The sequence below is a fragment of the Haliotis rufescens genome, unplaced genomic scaffold (assembly GCF_023055435.1).
Source record: "Haliotis rufescens isolate VD_foot unplaced genomic scaffold, xgHalRufe1.0.p SCAF_6, whole genome shotgun sequence".
NCBI lineage: Eukaryota > Metazoa > Mollusca > Gastropoda > Lepetellida > Haliotidae > Haliotis > Haliotis rufescens.
The window spans coordinates 24935664-24959323 of NW_025964334.1; the positions used below are offsets into that span (position 1 = coordinate 24935664).

The 23660-nt window shown below is 39.5% G+C and overlaps 1 protein-coding gene across 3 annotated transcripts; it reads right to left on the reverse strand.

Moving 5' to 3' along the window:
• Positions 1 to 644: 644 nt before the first annotated feature.
• On the reverse strand, positions 645 to 20918 carry LOC124111425 (myb-related protein A-like). 3 transcript variants are annotated; one of them, XM_046471124.2, is made up of 18 exons: positions 20742 to 20918; positions 19155 to 19284; positions 17616 to 17768; positions 15672 to 15775; positions 14943 to 15071; positions 14675 to 14843; positions 13193 to 13223; positions 11797 to 11917; positions 10816 to 10958; positions 10156 to 10286; positions 9487 to 9678; positions 8623 to 8750; positions 7331 to 7451; positions 6723 to 6854; positions 5704 to 5808; positions 5104 to 5220; positions 4627 to 4701; positions 645 to 4115 (listed from the first exon to the last, which is right to left on the reverse strand). In XM_046471124.2, exons 1-18 carry the CDS (start codon positions 20762 to 20764, stop codon positions 4002 to 4004), a joined length of 2118 nt encoding a protein of 705 aa, XP_046327080.1. In that variant the 5' UTR covers positions 20765 to 20918; the 3' UTR covers positions 645 to 4001. The 3 variants fall into 3 exon arrangements, with proteins under 3 accessions (XP_046327080.1, XP_048241843.1, XP_048241844.1); XM_048385886.1 differs by lacking the exon at positions 20742 to 20918 and adding an exon at positions 20530 to 20704; XM_048385887.1 differs by lacking the exon at positions 20742 to 20918 and adding an exon at positions 20080 to 20203.
• Positions 20919 to 23660: the final 2742 nt, after the last annotated feature.

Genomic DNA, 23660 nt, shown 5'->3' on the forward strand with positions numbered 1-23660 from the left:
GGCTCACTGACTTGGTTGACGCCTGTCATCGATCCCAATTGCGTTGATCGATGTTCATGTCAATCAATGGATTGTCTGGTCCAGACTAGATTATTTACAGACCGCCGTCACATAGCTGGAATATTGCTGAGTGCGGTGTTAAACAACAAACAAACAAACAAACTTAGGGCTAAGACCACTTTGTGCAAGTGCGACCTGGTCCCAGAGCTTGGCCCTGTTCCACAATCTTAGCACTAAATAATTGTAACTCTCACACTTTAACACAAGGCTTACAACAGTCGTAGCACTAAGATCGCTTTGTGCAGGTGCGACCTGGTCCGAGAGCTGGACCCCTTTCAACAATCTTAGAGCTAAATTACCGTAGCTCTCACACTTCAACAAAGGCTTACTACAGTCGTAGCCCTAAGATCACTTTGGGAACGACACCAAGGTTTCCATTGCACAAATAAACCTTAGCGCTATGACTGTCTTAAATCTATGTTAGGGTATGGGAGTTTCAATCACCGTAGCGCTAAGACGGCTTTGTACAACGGCACCCTGGTCAGATGGTCATCATCCAATTCAGGCCATAATCACCAACATAGTGGACACTAAACCCCCTTTCAGAATGAGGCTGACACTTTCATGAAAAACAAATACCGATATTAGTATGAAATCTTTATTCATGCAGAACACAACCACTAGTCCACAATCATCCCTTCAAGTAAGCAGTCTTACAAACTTCCGTTGTCATGACAACACGGAACACAAACTCAACTGCAGTTCAGACTGTAGCATCATGAGGTGACAACCATGTTGGATGCAGCATATTATGAAAACATCCTCAAACTGCATTACATCTCACAATACACATCCACCAAAACCTCATCAACTCCAACTCCTGTGGACTATTGAAAACATCAAGGATTTCATGTCAGCCAGGTTACTTATCATACAGCTTTAAGCCAAACATGAGTTAATAAAATACAAATTATTGGTCAGCAGGTTAGATCAGAAGGCACTTTATCAACTTCTCATTTCTCTTTAACACAAAAATTTACAATTGCACGGACGGTTTAGAAAAATATCTGCCATTATAATCAACAATGAATGTTTTAAAGCCATGTAAATGTGATATTGCTGAGTCTTCCAATGGCTATCAGACCTGCACCATAGTGCACACTTACATCAAAAACCAACAATATAATTTATTTGCAGTTCTGAAGAAACACTGTTTATTCCACTTAAGAAACAGTGAAAACCATGAAACGTAAGGCACTTTATACACTGCAGACAATAAAGTTTTAGTTAACTAGGCCATTTTGCATATCAGATTCATATTGAGGAATGAGGACCTCCGGCACTTGGTTTGTAGCAGTATGGAGAGACAAGGGAACCACTGGCAGTGACATAAGTGACTTCAGTTTACAGTTACACACAAATGATTGATAGCATTCAACATGCAATAAACAGTTTAGCACCAGCAGCAGGAAAATCAGCAAACAGTTATCAAAACTGAACTTAATTCAAACAACTTCCTCTACATGTCTATTCGGTGGGATATGTTTAATCAAATCTAGCAGACTTCATCCATGCCTGTGTGTGCAATTGAGAATTAATCTTATATTAACGTGACATCTGTACATGGAAATCAAGACAACCTCATTCAATCAGTTGATTAAAACAGAAATTCCGTAATCATTTCACAAACCAGTGAATAGGTCATTCAAAATCCATTTGAAATTGGTATTGCTAAATATCAACAGAAATACCTTTAAAATACAGTAGGCAATTGTGTTGACTGTGTGGCAATCCCACATGCATAACTCTACTTTCTTATCAAAACCTTCCCATACCAATTGTTTCTGCAGCAACATTTTGTTTTAAATACTAACTACTAACAAATCAAACATTACATTCACAATAAACAAATCAGTTTACAGAATTAAATGATTAGATGCAAACTTAACTTCCGTGTTTAGCACTTCATGTAATGATTTAGAAATGTTCTAAACATGAAAACAAGATTCATTCAAAGACAAGCAAATGGAATGCTACACTAAGCTTTCTTCTTAAGGAGAGGAGACATTCACCGTAGATTAAACCAACACTTCTTTCTCAGACCTTCAGACTTTTAAACACCTTAAAAGTTTAAGAGGTTATACTTAGAAAGGAGTGCAGCCAATGTTCACTAGAACTCAATTCAATACAATTGTCTAATAGAGTCTGATCAGGTCTTTACAAGCTGTTTCAAACAAGCACTGCTATTATTTAGACTAGAACTGGATTTTCTTTAATGTTTTGTGTATAATATAACCATCTACACTTTCAAGCAATTCATTTTAATAGGTTTGACGAGTTTTACATAATAATAAATGCTCAACTTCAACTGAGATTCACTTAACAAAATATAATTGTTATTTCCTTGGCATGCCAGTGAAACATTGCTGAAGATTCAGTCTACACAAAATGTTTGTATTTACACTGTAATAAAAACATATGATACATAACTTGTGACAAGGTCAAAAGTTCAGTAGGTCATATGCTGACCTTGACCTTTATCTAACATACAAGTAACAAGTCATCAGTCTGTAGGATAGGTCACTACATTATGACACATAAAATAGGTCACATACATGAAATAATTGGTATGGACTGAATATTTTTCAAATTTTACAACCATGTTATACTTCTATTAGTCTATTACACAAGTACAAACAACAACAAGTAAATATAGTGAGGATGTAACAAGCAAATTTACAGAAGTTCACACTCGGTGAATGTGGAAAAAGTGTTTGCTGATTTTTTTTTAAATAATGTAATTGAAGGCTTGTGTCAAGTCTACTTACTTGTGTATTCAGGCAAATACAGGTTGTAAGATTTATGCTTAATTTCTGCACTTTCATAATGCTTAAGAGATATAGTCATGTCAATTCTTTTACTTTTTTGCGTCAAATTTCAAGTTCCTCGCACACTGAGGCGAGTCAGTTTTCGCCCATAACTGATCTTTATGAAAATGATGACACTGACTAGAAACATAACTGAACAAACATCAAAACATCTAAATAATTAAAATAATGTAATTGAAGGCTTGTGTCAAGTCTACTTACTTGTGTATTCAGGCAAATACAGGTTGTAAGATTTATTCTTAATTTCTGTACTTTCATAATGCTTAAGAGATATAGTCATGTCAATTCTTTTACTTTTTTGCGTCAAATTTCAAGTTCCTCGCACACTGAGGCGAGTCAGTTTTCGCCCATAACTGATCTTTATGAAAGTGATGACACTGACTAGAAACATAACTGAACAAACATCAAAACATCTAAATAATTAAATTTAATTATTTTCAAAGCAAAAATTTATTGCCTTTGTGTTTGGTGTAAATAATTTAGTATTCTGATTTTAATTCAAATGAAATTCTTTATTGACTTATTTTCATCAATTTCATAGCAGCTGTCAACGTCACAGCATTTATCATTTCAATAAAAATTCCAAAATAACGGCTTGCTTGTTATCCTCGCACAGTTGACGATACATCCATAAAAATATAAATAATAACAAAGCTGGTGGTATAGAGAAGTAATGGACTCATGCGTATCACAGGTGAACTTTGAAAATTAAAACTTTTAAAATTCTTGTTTATGTCTCCAAAATGAACCAGTTGTCTTCAGGTGTGTTTTTCCTTCAGGACAGAAGAATGGCACTACACAATGAGAGGACTATGTATTTACATAAACGCGACAACCAACAAAGACTATCAAGTCACTTCTAGAGTTCTGGCCAAAGCAAATACATAAGGCGGTTATCGTCCTTTGTTCAGATTCAGCCTTCAAATGAATACATTCCCTTCTTTTTGACTTCAATGACACACAAGAACTTTATACAGCTAATCGCGATAACGTCCACAGATGAATTCCCTGGGAATCGAACTATGCCGACACAATCACAACATCTGTAGATTCAACCTGTTCCTGTCACCTCCGCCATCACAAGGAAACTGACAGACACCCACATAGCACTATCTAGAGAATCAGTGTCCGTGGCTTCAGAGACGTCACATACGACCTAGCTAGTTCCGTCATTTCTAACTGGTCTGTAGTCATACCACAAGCCACTCGTTCAAAGTTGACATCCAGCTGGAAGAAAAAACAAGCAATATGACTAAATTGAAAGAAAGATGCAATGCTAAAACTAATAAACCTTCATATGTGACTCAAATGTGAAACATTTCGATTTGCCAGACCAATTCCAATTTTTATATTTTATGAATGTGAAAATTATTTCCTATTAACCTGGCTTTTCTTCTGTCATTTTAACTTCAGTTACATATAAAGTTCTTGAAATGAAATATTAACGAAAATACAAAGTCACAGATATTAACATAAATGTTTTTTTCATTTGATCTTTTTTCATTTTTTTGTTTTGCTTTCAACCTTTAGGGCTGATTTCTGAAAGAAGATCAAGTATTTACTTTGCCTTATAAAAGACTTGAGTTGTTATTTTATGCCCTTAGGCTACAAAAGACATGCTGTTCCAATACTTGTAAAGAAACTTTTTTAAGAATCAATAAATCTCAAAGCTTCAGAGTGGAGTTGATACATGGTTATTATGATGACATTGTGGGATTATCAGTAGATTAATATTTACCTTGACCAGAGCTTTACTTGGAATATCGGTAAACTGTATTCTCTTGCTTGACTTTTTAGCTTTCTTTACCTGGAACTACAAATACAAAAAATGAGTTCACAGTCTTCAAAATAGGAAGGCAATAATAATAGTCAAGATATCTATGATCAAGAAGCAATTTGAGAGGACTTAAATAATCAGTGAGTGAGTTGGGGTTAACGCCGCTTTTAACAGTATTCCAGTTATATCACGGTGTGTCAGCTTAATGAGGGGGGAAAGCCCGAAGTGATGCAGGTCTCAGATGTTTACCACATCGGTGAAACCCACGAGCAGGCATGATGCTGACAAACCTAGAAACATAATCGGGGGAACCGGGATTCGAACCCACAATCATAGGTTTCTAGCGTGCCCAAGGGACGCAACTCTGCACAGCGAATTGTGGTGCCTTAGATGACTGGGCCACCCGTGCCCCCACTTAAACAATGAAAAGGTACATACCGAAGATCCAGGAGATTTAGGCAGAGCAAAGACATCAAGAACCTCCTCTGGGAGAGTGTCCTTTATAATGGACGGCGGAGAGAAGAGCAGGCTTGTGTCACCCAGCAAGGACTTGCTCTGAAAGAGTGAGTGAGTGAGTTGGGTTTAATGCTGATTTGAACAGTATTTTAGTTACACCATGATGTGTCAATTTGATAGGGGAGGAAAGTCTGAAGTGATGTCTTAGATGTTTACCACCAATAAACACGAGTATAATACAGACAAACTTACAAACCAGGATTCAAACCCAAAATTATAGGTTCCTGACATGCCTAAGGGACGCAACTCTGCACAGAAAATGCAGTATTTTAAGACAACTGGGCCATCCATAGCCCTGCTCAGGAAGAAGACAAACAGTAACATACACATTTTCCCCAAATACATGTAAATATGCCAGTATGTAGCTGATGAAACAATATGAAGAGATTATTTTCGCTATTTTCCATATCTTGTTTGGTATCTTTCTGCGACTCTAAAAACTGGGCGAGGCATGAGACACTGGGTTTGAGACACCTGCGGGCGAGACACTGATGAGAGATCCAGGGTATGAGAACAACTTACAGGAGTCTCTGGAGACATCAACAGCGACTGTGACACACTGAACTTGTCCCTGTCTGTTGACCACTTCTCCTCCAGTGACTGACGAACACGGTTGTGCTGTATATGCTGTGGATGCGACATCATGGAAATCAAAGTAATTCATGGCATACAGTTCAACGAATTAGCCTTAAAGTTGGCATAAAAGTTAAATATTTAAAAACAATGTCTATGTTTATAACCTCTAACCTAAAACCTCAAAAGTACGAGAATTTGTACTTTACTCAGAAAGTGTTATCCCAAACATAACATTTGTAAAACCTCATAGGATATAAGGAGTGAGTGAGTGAATTTGGTTTTACGCCGCTTTTAGCAATATTCCAGTAATATCACGGCGGGGGACACCAGAAATGGGCTCCACACATTGTACCCATGTCGGGAATCAAACCTGGGTCTTCGTCATGACGAGCAAATGCTTTAACCACTAGGCTACCCGACCGAAGATAAGATATGATCCAAGCTCCTTCCCAGCGTGTGACACCTTTGTTACACCCTTGGTACATCAATGCAATCAGTGTGGAAGCGACCATTACAAGAATCTTGAAATTTGCCTTCTTACCCCAAATGCACTCACATTCCTATGTTTGTTTATGTCTCTTGGAATGTCATAATAGAGAATTTTTAAAAGGTTTAAAACTGACCAGATTTCCCAGTTGAATTTACCTTTTATTTGTTTTATAAGATTGGTTAGAGATTGCAGACTAAAGAAAATCACCCAACATCCCCACCTTACATTCTTACTATAACAATCCCATATAGTTGAGATAAAAATAGAAATTCAAATTGGCAAGGAAAATAATTTAGCTGGGGTAAGATTATTCGGCATCAGGACAGTTATCACTTGTTTGTAAACTCCAAGCATGGTTGTGGTCATCCATCACAGTGGGGAGCTCTGACTGGTGGTAGTATAGAGAGCTCCTCGAATGGGCTATTGCTTTAAAGTGCTTGGATATGATCTATGCAAGGGCAGTAACTCTTCCTACCTCTTTGTTTGGCTTCCTCTTTGAGTGTCTGGAGTGGGTCAATGGAGTCATCCCAGCTGACAAGTCCCCTTCGTAACCAGTATCACATTCTGCTTTCAGGATCTCCCCAAGGTCCACCAACTGACCAGGGCTCTGGACACAAAGTACAAATATAATTACAAAGGTACACATTGTCAAGAATAACTGGACAAAACCGATGCTGAAAACAGTCTGTGATTTTACCAACTAGAACAAAGTCTGAGTCTAGGAATTTTGTTCAATCTGGTAAGCCAAGCTAGTAATACTACATAAATTAAGGCATTGAGCAGCCTAGTGCTGAAGGCATCCCTTGTCATGCCAAAGAGGTGAGGTGAAATATGATTTAACATCACGCTCAAGATTTTTGCACTTATATAGCGACGTGCTTGCACATGTGGCTGCTTGTACTAATCCTAACTAATGCCAATTATATAGTGCTAGCCCACTGAGATACCATGCCACAGTTTAACATGAATACCCCATTTAGACACAGTATACTGACACCGAGCCGACCAGTCCTTGTTTTAGCCCCTTAATGCCAATCACTTTCTATGATGAAATAATACCCAATTTAATTAAAAATAACCAACCCATTGTCTGTGTGCTCCAGCTTTCTTCTCTATCTCTGCCAGAGCGTTCTTGAAGGGTGTAGGCGTCCGGGGAGTGGCATCAAGAAGAGACGGATTCAGATGTGGCGTGTTCAGTTTAGAGCTGAAACACAGGAGTCACCAATGAAAACATAAATTCAGTGATAGACACGGGCTCTTGTCTGAGACTAGTGAACATCTAGAGGGATTAGTTTATTGACAGATTCCACCTCTCATATCACTTGCATTTGCTTCAAACAAAATGGCCATGCCCAGTCAAGACGATCTGATCGATAATCAAGATCTATATAGTAAAATTTTAGCACATTGACTAAAAAACATGAAAAGATTTGGAAAATATCTGTTGACGCTAAGTTGCAAAGTTGCAAATTCTGCAATCGACTGAAATCTGCAGGACAGTTTACGAACTGGATGTTGATTTCATTTCGCGATTTTGATTGGACTAAGCAGACTCGTTAGTCCAGCTAAAAAGTAACTCAGGAATTCCAGCCTAATTTGGCAAGCGTGGAAACTGGACTTTTATCGTCAGTTATCTCCCTTGCCTCGAGAAGATGTGAGCTGTGGACTAGTTTGATATGACCACAGGTGTCTACATCTCAAATTGCACAAAAATCTAACAGTACTCGACAGAAAGTGGATGGAAAGGATACCATTATACTGCATGTTCCTAGAAACTATATAGCTAATAATCAATGTGCATTGAACACATTCAAAATACAGGTTCAGTGAAGATGTTAATTCTCACTGATTCCATCACTGCTTCCAACAGAATCCAAGTCATACTCGTACATCGCTTCTGAGTCAAGAAAACAAAGACTAATGAGTCTGATTGAATTCCTTTCAAAAAGTAAATTGGTTATTTCGAACTGATTTTCAAACACATTTTGAACAGCCACTGTAACAAGGACGTGCACTGGGATTGACAAAAAATATTTCCTTCATATTTCTAAAATGTTTTAAATTATTCTTTGAGTGAAAAAAACATGCTAGTGCATTGCAATCTAAAAAGACATCACTGAGGAGTGACCAAGCATAGATAACCAACCTAAAAAATCATAAAGACAATCCAGTGATTGATATTGTGAGCAACAACCAAGTCACCAAGCAAACAAACCAATCCATTTGGTGGTCTCTCAAGACCAGTCTAGGTCGCTGGGGACCTACTCTAAGCTGGAATCCAACAGGGTTAGACTTGTTGGTATGGAACTTTGACAAGACCTCTATCACTAATCTTAACTTGTATATAACTATGTTGACTATGGAGTTGGACTCACTTGTCAGCATCCTTCATCACAGGCGTCCTCAGTGTGTCTATACCCGAGGTACAACTCCGACTCTGATGGCCAACAGGGGTGGATGTCAATTTGCCATTGCCATATGGGATTTCAGGACTGTTCAAAAACTGCAACAAAAATTTGAATATCAGAATATATTCTTTATCTGATACTTAGCCTACATTACATCATGGAAAGAAGACTTCTGAAGATTGTATTCTTGATATAACATATTAAAGTTGTTGAACCAGTAGTAGGAGTTACCTCCCATGCCCCTGTGTGATCATTGTTGTTTACGTTTGTTTGTTGTTTAACGCCGCACTCAGCAATATTCCAGCTACATGACAGGGGCTGTAAATAATCGAGTCTGGACTAGACAGTCTTGAGATTGGTATCATGAGCATCAATCCACGCAATTGGGATACGATGACATGCATCAACCAAGTCAGCGAGCCTGACCACCCGATCCAGTTAGTCGCCTTTTATGACAAGCATGGGTTGCTGAAGACCTATTCTACCCCGGATCTTCACGGATCTGTTGTTTACATAATGTAATGCAGGCTAAGTTAAAAATAGCAGTCATCAAGAAGACTGCATCATCTTCATGCTAGGCTCCATGTTATGGTATTCAAGGAATAACTTTTGAGGTCAATGCAAATATTGGCAAATAAAGTAAGTAGAGAAGTTGACATCCATACTATTTTTTAGGGGCTTATGTTCATTTCAAGAAGGCTCATTAAGGACTTTGCCACAATAGCTGGAAGATTGCTGATAATTACTCACTCATTAAGGACTAGTGTTATGTCTGAGCTACTTATATAATAAAGGTACCACTTGTCAAGGGCAGTTTTGATCGTAACACACCTGTGAGGGAGAGAACGGCAGATTTTTTATTGGTGTGCCTGTCGGTGTCTCTGGCTCTGATTTGATGCCGCTCAGACCGAAGGGTTCCTCATTCTCATTGGTGTCATGGTCATCATCCTCAACAAGAAATGTTGGCATCACTTGACTGTATCCCTTGTCGCTAGCATAGCAGTCACGGGGACGAATGTTGCGCTGGAAACAAACATCAGCCAATCAAAACATTGATAAACACAGAAAGGCCAAGACAATCCATGCGATTGAATATACCTGCCAAGGCTCGGAATATACAAAACTAAAACACACAGTACAGCTGAAAAGATGAAAAGGCCAACTTGTCATGAAAAAAATACAAAATAATAAAATATTAAAAAAATAATCCCAAATCATCAAATGGCACCTGATCTGCGTAGCAAGTTTCATCTTGAAATATTCAACGGTTTGGGAGTTCTGCTCCGGAAACAAGCACTACCCTCATTTTCAGTATAAGTCCACTACATTGTCATCATGAAAAAAACAAATTAGAAAAATCAAAATCCCAAATGATCAAAACTAGACGATCCTGTCTAGCAAGATTCAAAAAGAAATATTAAATGGTTTATGAGTTCTGCTCCGGAAACGGAAAACAGACAGCAGTCTGATGGACATGCTGATCGATTTGCCAAAACTAACCTGTTTCCTGCGCTTACTCTTGCGCAAGATGGCTGGAGGTGTTGTGAGCTTGTGAGCTACAGGGGAGGTAATCGGTATCAGACCACCTGGGCTCTTCAGCTTGCCTAGAGAGTGGCCATCAAACCTCAAACCTGAAGACAAAACCAGACATGTAGCAAGTTGCCAACTGTAACATATTACTTCTGAAACAGTAGATTATCTGTAGTGGATTATAAGTCTTCATATCTGCATGCAGGGCTAGAAACTGGGTTAATTTAGAAATACAAAGCTGAGAATACATCACTCAAAAGAAAGTTCTTTGGCTCAAAACTCGACCACAAACTAATACCAGTCCAGGTAAATCTTTTTCATGATAGTAACCCAAGTTTGGAAGTCCATAAATTTAAAGTAAAATCTGAAAATGAATGTGGAATACAAGTTTCTTCTAGAAGACTTGAATTTATTTTTGAAGTACATCTTTCAAAACCAACAACTAATTCTCGTGAATATCCATTTGGGGAGCAGACAGAAACAGAGAAAATCCGAGGCAGAAGCAGGCAGAGTGGGCATCAGCCCAATCATCATGAACGTTGGAATTGTGCAGTGCGTCAAACACCAGGAATTAAGTATGACAAAGATGCTTCCATTCTCGTCCCAGGCCTGTTTGACCCTCACACGTACCTGTTGACCCTTTCTTCTGCAGGCTTGTGAACTTGATGGGGGTCACTCCTGTATGGGATTCAAGGCCACTGATGAGGTCCAAAGAAGACAGACCTCCAAATGTATTAACTTCCATCATGGCATCCGCCATATTGGCAAAGTTTCTATAAAGAGAGAAAATAGAATCTTAGAAAGTGAGGGTTACAGTGGATACCGTAAAAACATTATTCAAGTTAATCACTGAGGACACGAACAGCCTTCAAAATTCACTCCAGACGACAAAATTGTGCTTAAGACAAATACAAATTCAGTGATTGTAGTCCTCAATGGCTAGTAACAGCAACTCTATACCAATCAAGGGAGGTAACTCTGCAGTAACATTCAAGGGTTAGAGGGTTAGAGAGAGAGAGAGAGAGAGGGAGAGGTAGGTAGGTAGGAAGGTGGGTGGGTGGGTAGGTGGGTAGGTAGGAAGGAAGGTAGGTAGGTAGGTAGGTAGGTAGGTAGGTAGGTAGGTAGGTAGGTAGGTAGGTAGGTAGGTAGGTGGGTGGGTGGGTGGGTGGGTGGGTGGGTGGGTGGGTGGGTAGGTAGGTAGGTAGGTAGGTAGGTAGGTAGGTAGGTAGGTAGGTAGGTAGGCACTTACAACAATTGCATACATCAGATAATCATGAGTAGGATAAATAGTAACAACAAAAGGATAATACTGCAATAACATGGACAGAGAACACATGATGAGGAAGCTAATTAACCAGGATTAAGTATACATAGGTGGGGTGATTATTGTTTAATGAGTTCATAGTAGGGAGATGGGATGAAATAGCCTTGACCTGTTGATTGATGGCTTGTGTCGGAGAACGTGGACTGCTATTTTTCTTTTAGTGAAGTCACGGAGGTTGTTGGAACCTTTGGTTTGCTTCAAATACTTTCAGACTTTGGAGGTTGTCTAATAGCAATACCAATCTTTTACATGTGATATATAGTGTACATGGTGGAAGCATGACTTACTTGAGAGGAGTAGCAATATTGTCTGAGGGTTGCAGCGAGATCACCTGCAAGTTCTGACTGGATGCAGAAGGTGCAGTATTGTGCACCCAACCTTGACCTCCAGTCACAGACGACACATAACCTGCAGGCAAATGAAGAAACTTAAACATAGTCAGGGTTACTCAACCCCTCACTAACCCCAAACCCACTGCTGGGGTCACCCAACCCCTCAGTAACCCTAAACCACTGCTGGGGTCACCCAACCCATTACTAACCCCTAACCAAACGGTGGGGTCACCCAACCCCTCAGTAACCCCTAACCTTCTGTCAACTCCCCAGTAACCCCTAACCCTCTGTTGGGGGCACACAACCCCTCAGTAACCCCTAACCCACTGCTGGGGTCACCCAACCCATAACTAACCCCTAACCCTCTGTCAACCCCCAATAACCCCTAACCCTCTGCTAGGGTCACCCAACCCCCCAGTAACCCCTAACCCTCTGCTGGGGTAACCCAACCCCTCAGTAACCCCTAACCCTCTGCTGGGGTCACCCAACCCATCACTAAACCCTTACCCTTTGTCAACCCCCCAGTAACCCCTAACCCTCTGCTGGGGTCACCCAACCCTTCACTAAACCCTAACCCTCTGTCAACCCCCCAGTAACCCCTAACCCTCTGTCAACCCCCCAGTAACCCCTAACCCTCTGCTGGGGTCAACCAACCCATCACTAACCCCTAACCCTCTGTCAACCCCCCAGTAACCCCTAACCCACTGCTGGGGTCACCCAACCCTCCAGTAACCCCTAACCCTCTGTCAACCCCCCAGTAACCCCTAACCCTCTGCTGGGGTCACCCAACCCTTCAGTATCCCCTAACCCACTGCTGCGGTCAACCAACCAATCACTAACCCCTAACCCTCTGCTGGGGTCACCCAACCCTTCAGTAACCCCTAACCCACTGCTGCGGTCAACCAACCCATCACTAAACCCTAACCCTCTGTCAACCCCCCAGTAACCCCTAACCCTCTGCTGGGGTCACCCAACCCCTCAGTAAACCCCTAACCCACTGCTGGGGTCACCCAACCCCTCAGTAACCCCTGACCCTCTGCTGGGGTCACCCAACCCCTCAGTAAACCCCTAAAACCTCTGTTGAGGTCACCCAACTCATCACTAAACCCTAACCCTCTGTCAAACCTCCCCAGTAAACCCTAACCCTCTGTATGGGTCACCCAACCCATCACTAACCCCTAATCCTCTGTTGAGGTCACCCAACCCATCACTAACCCCTAACCCTCTGTTGAGGTCACCCAAACCCTTAGTAACCCCTAAACCTCTGTTGGGGTCACCCAACCCCTCAGTAACCCCTAACACACTATCTCAACAAGTGATGGTGCTACATGCATTGATCAGTTGTGCTTACCTCCATTCAAGGGAACATTTTTCCGGCCAACCTGCAAATAGAAAAGATAAGGTTGAGTACTTCCACAGCATGTTGCTGCCTTTTCAACATTGGTAGTGCATGCTGAAGTTATCCCCAAAGGTAGATTAAACCTTGTGTTACATAACTGGAGAATGTTGAGTCATGTTCTATCACTGATCAAACAGATATGATCAAACAAATAACAGTACAGAAACATAACTGATGTTCCATTTAGATTTTGTTTGTTTGTTGTTTAACACCGCACTCAGCAATATTCCAGCTATATGACGAGAGTCTGTAAATAATCGAGCAGGACTAGACAATCCAGTGATTGACATCATGAGCATCGATCCACGCAATTGGGATACGATGACATGCATCAACCAAGTAAGCGAGCCTGACCACCCGATCCCGTTAGTCGCCTCTTACGACAAGCATAGTTGCCTTTTACGGCAAGCATGGGTTGCTGAAGACCTATTCTACGCCAGATCTTCACAGGTATTTCGAAAGGAGCAAGGTTACCATATATGGTTACCATGAATATAGACCAAGAACACAATTCCACCTTCAATGTACAGTGGTGCTGGCTATGAATATTCATTTCAAGAATCTGAATTCTCAGACCAATCATTCAGAGCTCCAGATAAGCTGCGTATCTGTGTAAAATACCCATCAGAAATGTAGAAATATGCAGTAAAATAAAATCCAAGCGTATCAAAAACGCAACGAACATTACAGATACGCTACAAAAATAAAACTTGTGCGTACCATCAAAATATTGTGAAGCAACCCTGCATATTCAATTAGCAAATCAGCAACTTTTTTTGAAATTATGAACAGGCATTCCGTCAACCTTGCCAAACTCCACGATGACAGTTACATCATGATCATTTGCCATCACACTTTCTTGTGGAAGTATCGTGGTAGCGTCTTACAAAGCTCTTGAACCCACACGACCCCAGTTTGCAGGGACTAGATGAATAGTGTTTTTAAATATTTAACTTAAATACCCACACGTGTAAAAACTAGTGGGTAACAGAAATTTGAATACCCAAATAGAATTACTGATACCCAATGATTTTAAAATGCATGGGTAAAATACCCACAACACCAAAAGCTTATCTGGAGCTCTGATCATTAATCCATTGTAACGTTTTATTACTTTTAATCACCAACAGAGGTTTGAAATCGGTTCATATGTAAACAACTTTAGGCTAACATGTGGAAATATTTGCATCAAATGGAACCACCATCCACATCCTTATCAAAGAAGTAATTGCCTCACCATGATTTTTATAGAAATAACAATACAAAGGAAATTTTACCAAGATTCTTCAATTTTTTAAACATTTTGTTTATCAGACATAACAGTGGATCAATTGTTTTGACTGTCAAGATGGAACAGTTGATGGATCATTCCATCAAAGACTCAAAAACTAATGTGTATCATCTTGCTTCCTTTGATCCAGAGTCAACACTTACGTCATTAGGGAAAAGCTGGACAGGAGTAATTCCTTGAAGGTTGTTGGAGGTACTTGGGGTGTAGGGGTGTGTGAAAATCTGAACCGGACTATTTATCCGTCGTGCTTCTTCGTGTTCATACTTTCTCTTCATCGTAGAATTCCAGTGGTTTTTTATTGCATTATCAGTCCTGAAAAACAAAACAGTTATTTGTGTCACACGCTTCACACTAGTGGCAAGTGCTACTTCTTTAGACATGAATGTAGAATGCAAATGTGAAGATATTTACCGTCCAGGAAGATATTTGGCTATCTCTGCCCAGCGGTTGCCAAGTTTACGATGAAGTTGGTAAATAAGTCGGTCTTCTTCTTCTGTCCACGCAGTTTTCTTGATGTCAGGGTTGAGGTGGTTGTGCCACCTGTCAGGAGAGAAACCAAATGATGTCACCATGATCCCTCACAGACTAAAATACTTCGGCTGAGGTCACCCATCATACATTCATACCCTAATCTCATTTTATACAGATGTTTCTTGGAGGACTCGTAAGGTGAACTTTCATTTTAACCGATAAGCACAAAGGGGTATTCATTCCTGGTAATATGATCAAATTGTTCATACCAGCATATCAAATTTCTGCATCTCGAAAATGAAGTTAATAATGAAGTTCCGAATGTAAATGATTTAGTCTGCATCTTTATATTGTCATCTACAACCTGTCAGTTTCTGGGTGTTATGGCATCTGAACCCAAAAGGGGTAGCAAAAGGAAAGTCTGTGATGCTGCAAGTCTCACACGTTTACCACGTTGGTGAAAACAACAAGCACAAGCTGACAAACCTAGAAACATAACAAGGCGAACTAGTAAACCATAAACAATTAGTAAAACAGTGTGTACTTGTTTGACTTTACACACGGTCTTGACCGATGAGCACTGATTTAAGATGAAATTCAAAAAGATTTCCACAAGCTCAAAAGCCAATTACAGTTGTCCCATGAATACAGTGAACATGCCTAGGTTACCTTTCACGACACTGTTTTCCAGTTCTGCCTTTGAGATGCTTAGAAATTAGTGTCCAACGTTTAGGTCCATACTCTCCAACCAGCTGAATAACCTTGTCATCCTCCTGTGAACGCAAGGCAAGCCAGGTCAACACAAAGCTTTCAATACCTGTTACACAATATGACTTCACTCACACGAAGGATTTTACAGGGGCTTCCAATAACACATGGAGCACTCGCAAAGTGAACAAACTCCCAAACCTATCTATGGACAACATCGGCGTTTGGTTTATTCACCTTTGTGCCCAGATGCTTAAAAAAATTAAATAATTATTATTTATACTATTTCTACGCTACCTGACAAAATGATAATCACCATTTGATGAAGATAGACCATATCCATAATAGCTGCTAAATCTATAGCAACACATCATTGAAAAATACATAAAATGTCTCCACATGAGAACAAAGAATTAAGAGAATTCGCACTTATACTACTCAACCTTTGCTAAGCACATGTGACTAAATATGAATATGTTCTTAGCAAATGTTGAGTAGTATGGATTTAGACAGGCAAGACGGGTTAACAAAAAAATAGACATATGTTAGACAAGACTGAAGCCTTGAAGTCTTCATTGATCTATTTACCATGGTCCCTGCAACATGAAATTATGCACATAACGAAGTTGGCTTTAGTGATGACCTCACTCTAGTGATGTTAATAAAGCAACTAGCAATCCCTCAGCTGTGGTAATTAACACTGCTATTCAAGTAACGAAGTGCTTATTGAGATCAATCAGACCTGTGTCAGCTGCCAGTGTCAGTCGGAGAACAATGGATAGGAACATGATTGTTTGAGCTTCAAAAAGAAAGAAACCTAATTTGTTTACTGTGGTCTCAGGTCATAAATATATCAAAAGTAACTTTGGACTGGCTGTGTAACATATTTTTTTAGTTTTGAAAGATGTGCTACTTGAGCATCAAAATTTCATATTTAATTTCCATAAACAAATATATATGCTTTTATCATGTTCATGTTGCATATTTGTATTAATGACCAGTTGAACAAAATCAAATCATTCCAAACAAAGTGAGCATCGCTGGCAAATTGGGAAAACGGTTTTGTTCAAACTTGAATCTATTTTTACGTTCATAACTTAACTTCAGACATGGGAGTTTAACAATGCATTCAATGCAATAATGTTAAAGTAAGCATTAAAGCTGTTTCCTCTTAGTGGTCCTCGTAATGACATGGATGACATATTGCCGATGTGTCGTTAAATTTCAACTCACTCACTCACTCTTATTGGTCCTGTTATCAGTGAAATGCAAGTCAGCTCTACAAAGTCATAACATTAGTAACAGCTAAAATAACAGGAATTGGGAAATTATTAAATCAAATTTGGACATTTTTCATGAACATTTGCCTTAGACTTGGGGTCAACTATCAGTCTCTAACAGGAGGCAAGACACCTCCCTGTGATTGGATGAACAGTTAGATCTAAGATGGGATGTTGTTGTTATTTTTTTTATCACCAAAGACAACTTAAAGTTGACAGTTACAGAAAGTGATTCATTTCCCAACAGCTAAGTACAGAAGCAATAAAATCTTTAGGGCCACAGAAACCATAGTCCCATAGGTTAATGAAAACTAGGGGTAGACTTAACTGGCCCTTTTCCAAACTAACTTGCCTAAAACTAAATGATGGAGGCCACAAAGCGGCCGAAACCCAAGGTCACATAGCAACTGTGTTGCCCAGAAGGACTCCCAAAATTTTAGAACTGGCCACGGGCCAGCAGTTAAATTAACCCCTGGAAACACATTTAAAGTTTGTCTATGAACATTGATGAACAGAATAGAACTGAACATCTAATACAACTTCCACAAATATGAGTCAGTCTTTGAATGATAGTAACCAAGTTAGTCCCAAACCATAAGTGTTGCAGTTACAAATCACATCTTACCTCCTTTGTCCAAGGTCCTTTGATGAGATCAGGGTTGAGTACCTTATACCATCGATACTGACACTGGATGTCTGTGCGATCAGTGAAATACTCCGATATGGCTTTCCAATCACTGATGCCTCGCACTTCCACAAGTTTACGTAGCTTTTCGTCCTTAAAAACATCAATTGTTTCATCAAATAAAAAAGTGTTCATAAAAATATTGGGCAATAGACTGATCATGCACATGTATACAGTAACATGTCTGTGATCCTGACAGGGTTTGATCATAACCATATAAAAATGCTTAGTTTCTAGTAAATAATACTATTATATTACACATGTTGCCATGTTACATGGCCAAGAACAGCTCCAAATAAATGCACAATTGTATTGGTCCACTCATCACTTCTATTGCAATATTTATATGTAGGTTTCCAAACTAAGTGCCCCTGGCAAGCAAATTGGGAAATGATTTCTGATTTTCCTAATTTCCAAAGTATTATCATGATCATAACCTTGCATTCAATGTAATTATGAAAACATAATACCCTTCCTCTTTATCATATCCATTGGTCCTGATATCACTGAAATACAATTCACCTTGACCAAGCCATCACATTAGTGATTATTAGCATGTTTATGAATGGTTGACATTCAAACAAACAAGATATCTACGGGGTCAAATAGCATCTTTCTTGACATCATTTACAATCATTACATCAGTACAAAGTAACTGATCACTTGTCCAGGTGCCATTATATAGCTGAAATATTGCTTACGGCGGCGTTAAACAACAAAACAAACAAACAAACGTGTCCAGGAGTCATTGATTAGAAAGTTTTGCATCGATATATCGACTTAATAGTTTCATGATATATTGATTTTTTAACTAATATAATATTCTATATGTGTATAGATTAGGGCTGCAACGAATACACTATGAGAAGAATACAATTTGTATCACGAAAATTGGGAAACGAATATGAATATTAATTCACGAATACAATAACAAGTCAGCAGTTGATGTATTGTTTGTTATGTTCAGTGAAGCAATAACAACAAATTATTTGACATGGTTTGTTAATTATTAATATATTATAAATTTCTATACTGCACTTATCCAGGTGCTAGTATCTGCTCAATTGTGACAATGACCAGTGACCACAAACTGTCAAATTAAATAGTATAAGAGTGTTGTCTTTTGAAGAAATCTAGGCATATAATATGTTCTTATGGATATTTTTATTTAAATGCACATGATTGCATGTTCATAAATATTCGGTTCTAGTGGCCACGAATAATGAATTCAATTCATGAATGGATACAGTTCGATTCACTGAATATGCAAGTGAATCGTAACAGCCCTAGTATAGATAATAAATTCCCATCTCGTCCTGCAAAATCTTGACAAATGTAAACATTCCTGAGGCAATGAATTATTAATTCAGTACATTGGTATCATGATATGCCATGACCTTATGAATCACTCTACAATTAGATGGAACTTCATTAATTGTAACCATGGAATGACCGCTGTAATACAATGGATGTACTCACCTCTTCTTTTGTCCACCTGCCTTTATTAATGGCTTTCTTCCACCTCACATGAGGTAGATCGTAGTCATGGTCGAGTGGCTCTGCATCATCTGTGTCCTCGTCACTGCTCAGGGACTGTCGGCTGTTCGACCTGGAAATTAGGAACACCATGAACATAGAAATCTTGATTTTAATTCAGTTATGAGGCAAGAAATAGCTCCTACATGTGGCTGTTGTGCACATGGTCTCCAATACAAAGACATCTGATATGGTATTTTGATTGGGAAGTTATCACAGTTGGCATGTCAAATTGACATAAAAATATAAAGGGTTGAAATATTTTTTTATGCATGAAGATGGATCAAGCCCAAAGGGACTCATCTTTTTGCAAGCTAGTGTATACAGGCAAACATTTGGTGAATAATTAGAATCTTGATTCTAAACATTACAATACTAATATAAACATACAAAACTTAACACAAACAGCATGCATAGACCAGTTCAAGAGCATTTCTGGCTACAACATCTGAAAATTGTACCTCTAAGGCCATGAAGGCTGATCAAGGAATTATGGTACATATATCATTGTGATTAGAAACAGATGTGTCACGATCCATATGGTATCAGAATCATAAAGAAAGCTTACTTCACCAGTCCTACAAACACAACTAATTTAGGAAATCCCTTTCTAAACAAAAATTCATTTGGGCCCGGTCTTCATTAGATACAGCATTTTAATCAATAATAAGCACAGAAAATACAATTCCCTTCAATAGATTAGGCAAAGTAAAACTAAGAACCAGAAAAGACCATTCTACCAATCTACACAAAGATGAAGGGTTAGTTTCCATCCAACATGATAAGCTCCTAACATGTTATTGAACATCAACAATAATTTGGACCACAAGGCAATAGAAAATGATGAAGTTATTGTCAATAAACAAACCACGGCCTCCTGTTGAAATATTGTGCATAATTCAACATGGTCCATGAAATCGTGGCCGTAAATTCAATAAGTACACATGGATATCGTCTTAGAATACTTCAAATATGATCCTGAACTATATGACGTCATCATTACGTCAAAATATTTATTCTAAAACAATACATTAGAATGTTTACACGTGCCGAATGTTACACGTAGCGAACATGCATTGTGACGTTTCAAGGTTACGTCAGGACTTCAAAGAGATTGCCGCCACAATGACAGGTACAAGAAAGTCAATTTCGTCAACATGAAACTGCAAAATACCAATATATACAGTTACCACAATCAAGCTGTTGATGCATGTGGCAGTAATAATGTTCAAAGGAGGGGAAGGTATGGCCAAGAAATGAAAACAAAGAGGCAACACCCCGCAGAGCAGGTCGTGCAATGTGTACCCGGTCCACGCACCTGGCATTGTCGAGGCCAAGGTCAGCTTGGCTTATAACATGCATACAACACTACCAAGCCCTCGTTTTAAAAACCTTTCATTTGAGACATGGACGGTGTATTCTTCGCCGGTGGTAGTCCATGTTATCCTAGAAATGCACTGACAACACTCCACTTGCAACAAAATTTGAGAAACTGACCCACATCGTTCGCCGCAAGAAGGACACACAAACCTTTCAAACTGCGCTTCAGACATTCCGATCGTCAATTTTCAGCTTCACTGGACCTTCCATAACCTTGCAGTAGCAATCGAACTTAATAATTACTTTTCAATATGTGAGCTGACAAAAAAAATCTAGTAAAACACGACAACAAATTTCCATACGAAAATGGCGGACTGTTGTCGAATTTGCGCGCTCCAGTTAATGAGATGCAGAAACTCCGCAGCCGATTGGTCAAATAAATAAAGCATCATATTTATTTTTAGAAATACGGGAAATACGGAAGTAAATTTTGCCGATATCCTGTGGTTCTTTGTTTTGAAACCAAGAACTTAGAGTGAATGTAGGATGCCAGGAAGATCAAATTCAACACAACTAGCTATAATAATTAAGAAAACACGGTATCATAGGCTGAATGAGATGTAGTGTCAATCTCTGCTCTTTGAGATATATATATGTTATAGATCTACTAGTTTTATGTTATGAACACAAGAAAATACGTTGCCTTGATTATGAAAAAATATCATCGTTTGGATCCCTTTCCCCAAAAATATAATCAATATTAAACACTAAGCGCGCGTTAATCAAGTTTAAGTAGTGAGTGATTAAGGTTTTACGCCGCTTTTACCAATAGTCCAGTAATATCACGACGGGGAACACAGAATTCTTCACTCATTTTACCCATATTTGGAATCGAACATTTGCCTTCGGTGTGACGAGCCAACACATTAACCACAAGGCTACACCACCGCCATCGTTGTTCACAAGTGTATATAATCGTGATCCCCATTTCACCTCACAACAAATAGGCGGACCATCCACCCCTTTTGAAAACAAAATGTAGTATGTTATAGGAGGTAAAATTATCTGAGACAGGATTTCGATATTTTGGATCCTTCCCTTTAAAAAAATGCTGGATCCGACCTTGCCTTACTTACACATTTGCGCACATACACACACTTTCGCATTCCATACTTATCCATACTTATTTCTACTATACACTCATGATATTTTAGTGATATGGTCTGCATTCAATCCTGTTTTGTAGATTGTCAATGTCTCACATCTTCGCACTGTCGTCATGGTCCGTGTGTTCTGCTTCTGCTTCTGCTTCTGTTTCTCCGCTTCCAAGCTATGTCTGGGTGGCCCGTCTCTCTACACTGACATCAACGACAGAATGGCCTCCTGTTCGCGACTTGCTCGGGTACTCCTCCTGGCCCGGGGCTTGTTTTCACGGACATACACCAGCTGCACTGACAATAGCCTCCCCTCCCTGTGCAACACCTTCACCAGTTTGTTTAGGCCCAACTGCTGTCCTGCGACCTTACAATTAAGCAGTCTGTGCCAACCCGGAAATTTGCTTGGGTACATTATTCTACTCGTATCAAATTCTTACATATTTATTTAATGTGAACCCTAGCGTCCATATAGAAAATGACGTGCGAGAAGCCAGTAAATGATATTGCAATTGAATACCATGTCAAGCATAGAATGTAAAACAGTCTACTGAATTGATTAATCACTGAGGTACAGTCTACTATTTCATCGTCTATATCAGCCAGAGTCGACAATGACTGACATGTTTTATGTATCCGGGGCACTGATGTCAGATTCCTTTGGTGATCCCCGACGGCGTCATACCACGAGACGTTGAAAGATGGCACTCCTTGTTGCCCTGCCTGGCGCTCGGCATTCAGGGGTTAAACAAGGACTGGCCGGCTGGGGGTCAGTATAATGTGTCCGAGTGGGTTAATCATGTTAAACTGCGGCATGTTATCTCAGTGGGCTGGCACTATTAAAGACTAACATATAGTCCCAGATGTGAGGTGAAATGGGGTTTAACGTCGCGTCCAAGATTATTGCACTTATATAGTGATGTGCATGCACGTGTGTGTGTGGCTGCTTGTACTAGTCCGGACTGATTCCGATTTATAGTGCTAGCTCACTGAGATACCATGCCGCAGTTTAACATGAAAACCCCACTCAGACACAGTATACTGACTCCGAGCCAACCAGTCCTTGTTTTAGCCCCTCAATGCCGAGCGCCAGACCGGGTAACAACAAGTACCATCTTTTAACGTCTTTTGGTATGACGCGGTCGGGGATCGAACCCCGGACCTTCCGCTCTCCGGGCGGACGCTTTACCACTCGACCACGGAGGCTGTCTATAGTCCCAGAAATAAGGTTACCTTATATATGTACTGTATATGTACTCTACTACCCAGCTTATTCTGTCATACAGACACTAAAAAAATATTTTCCAATACAGTCCATGCAACTCCACAATATTTGGCAAGTCGAGATTACTGCAGTATCAGGAAAATCTGAAATTGAAGATAGTCTCTGGGCTCCTTTTTATTATATAACTATAATTTAATAACTGTTTTTCTTGTAAAACGTTCATTTTAGAGACTAGTTGTTAGTCTATGCGGGTCACTTTGGTTTGGTCTGAGAACGGAATCTGGTATGTTTCGTCACACTCGGAAATTATTTGATGTAGGATTTAAAAAAACACAGAACCGCCGACGAACTGTCCCTTTAAACTCCTACCACACACTTACTCATCTCCACGATCGCGATGGTAATGCGAATTGACTAAAGTGACAGGTCGGCTTAAAAGTGTATCTTATTAAGATTTGGAGACAAGATTTGTTATCCTACAACACCCCCTATGGCTAAGATGTCCGCACTGGTTAGACGTCTTGATGATTAAGTCGGTATAGAAGCTTTTCCAATTACCTTTGAGATCGGTGAATCTGCCTGTTCGGCGGTCTCACGCCATTTGCCAAACACTTTAAAATCACAAATGTCACGATTGAGTTCTCCCACTACTCAATACCTGTTATCCAAGTGGTGAAATGACTTACTCCCTATTATACCCCATTTGTCAGACACCTTACGAAAATGTAAAACATAATAAACAAATAGGCA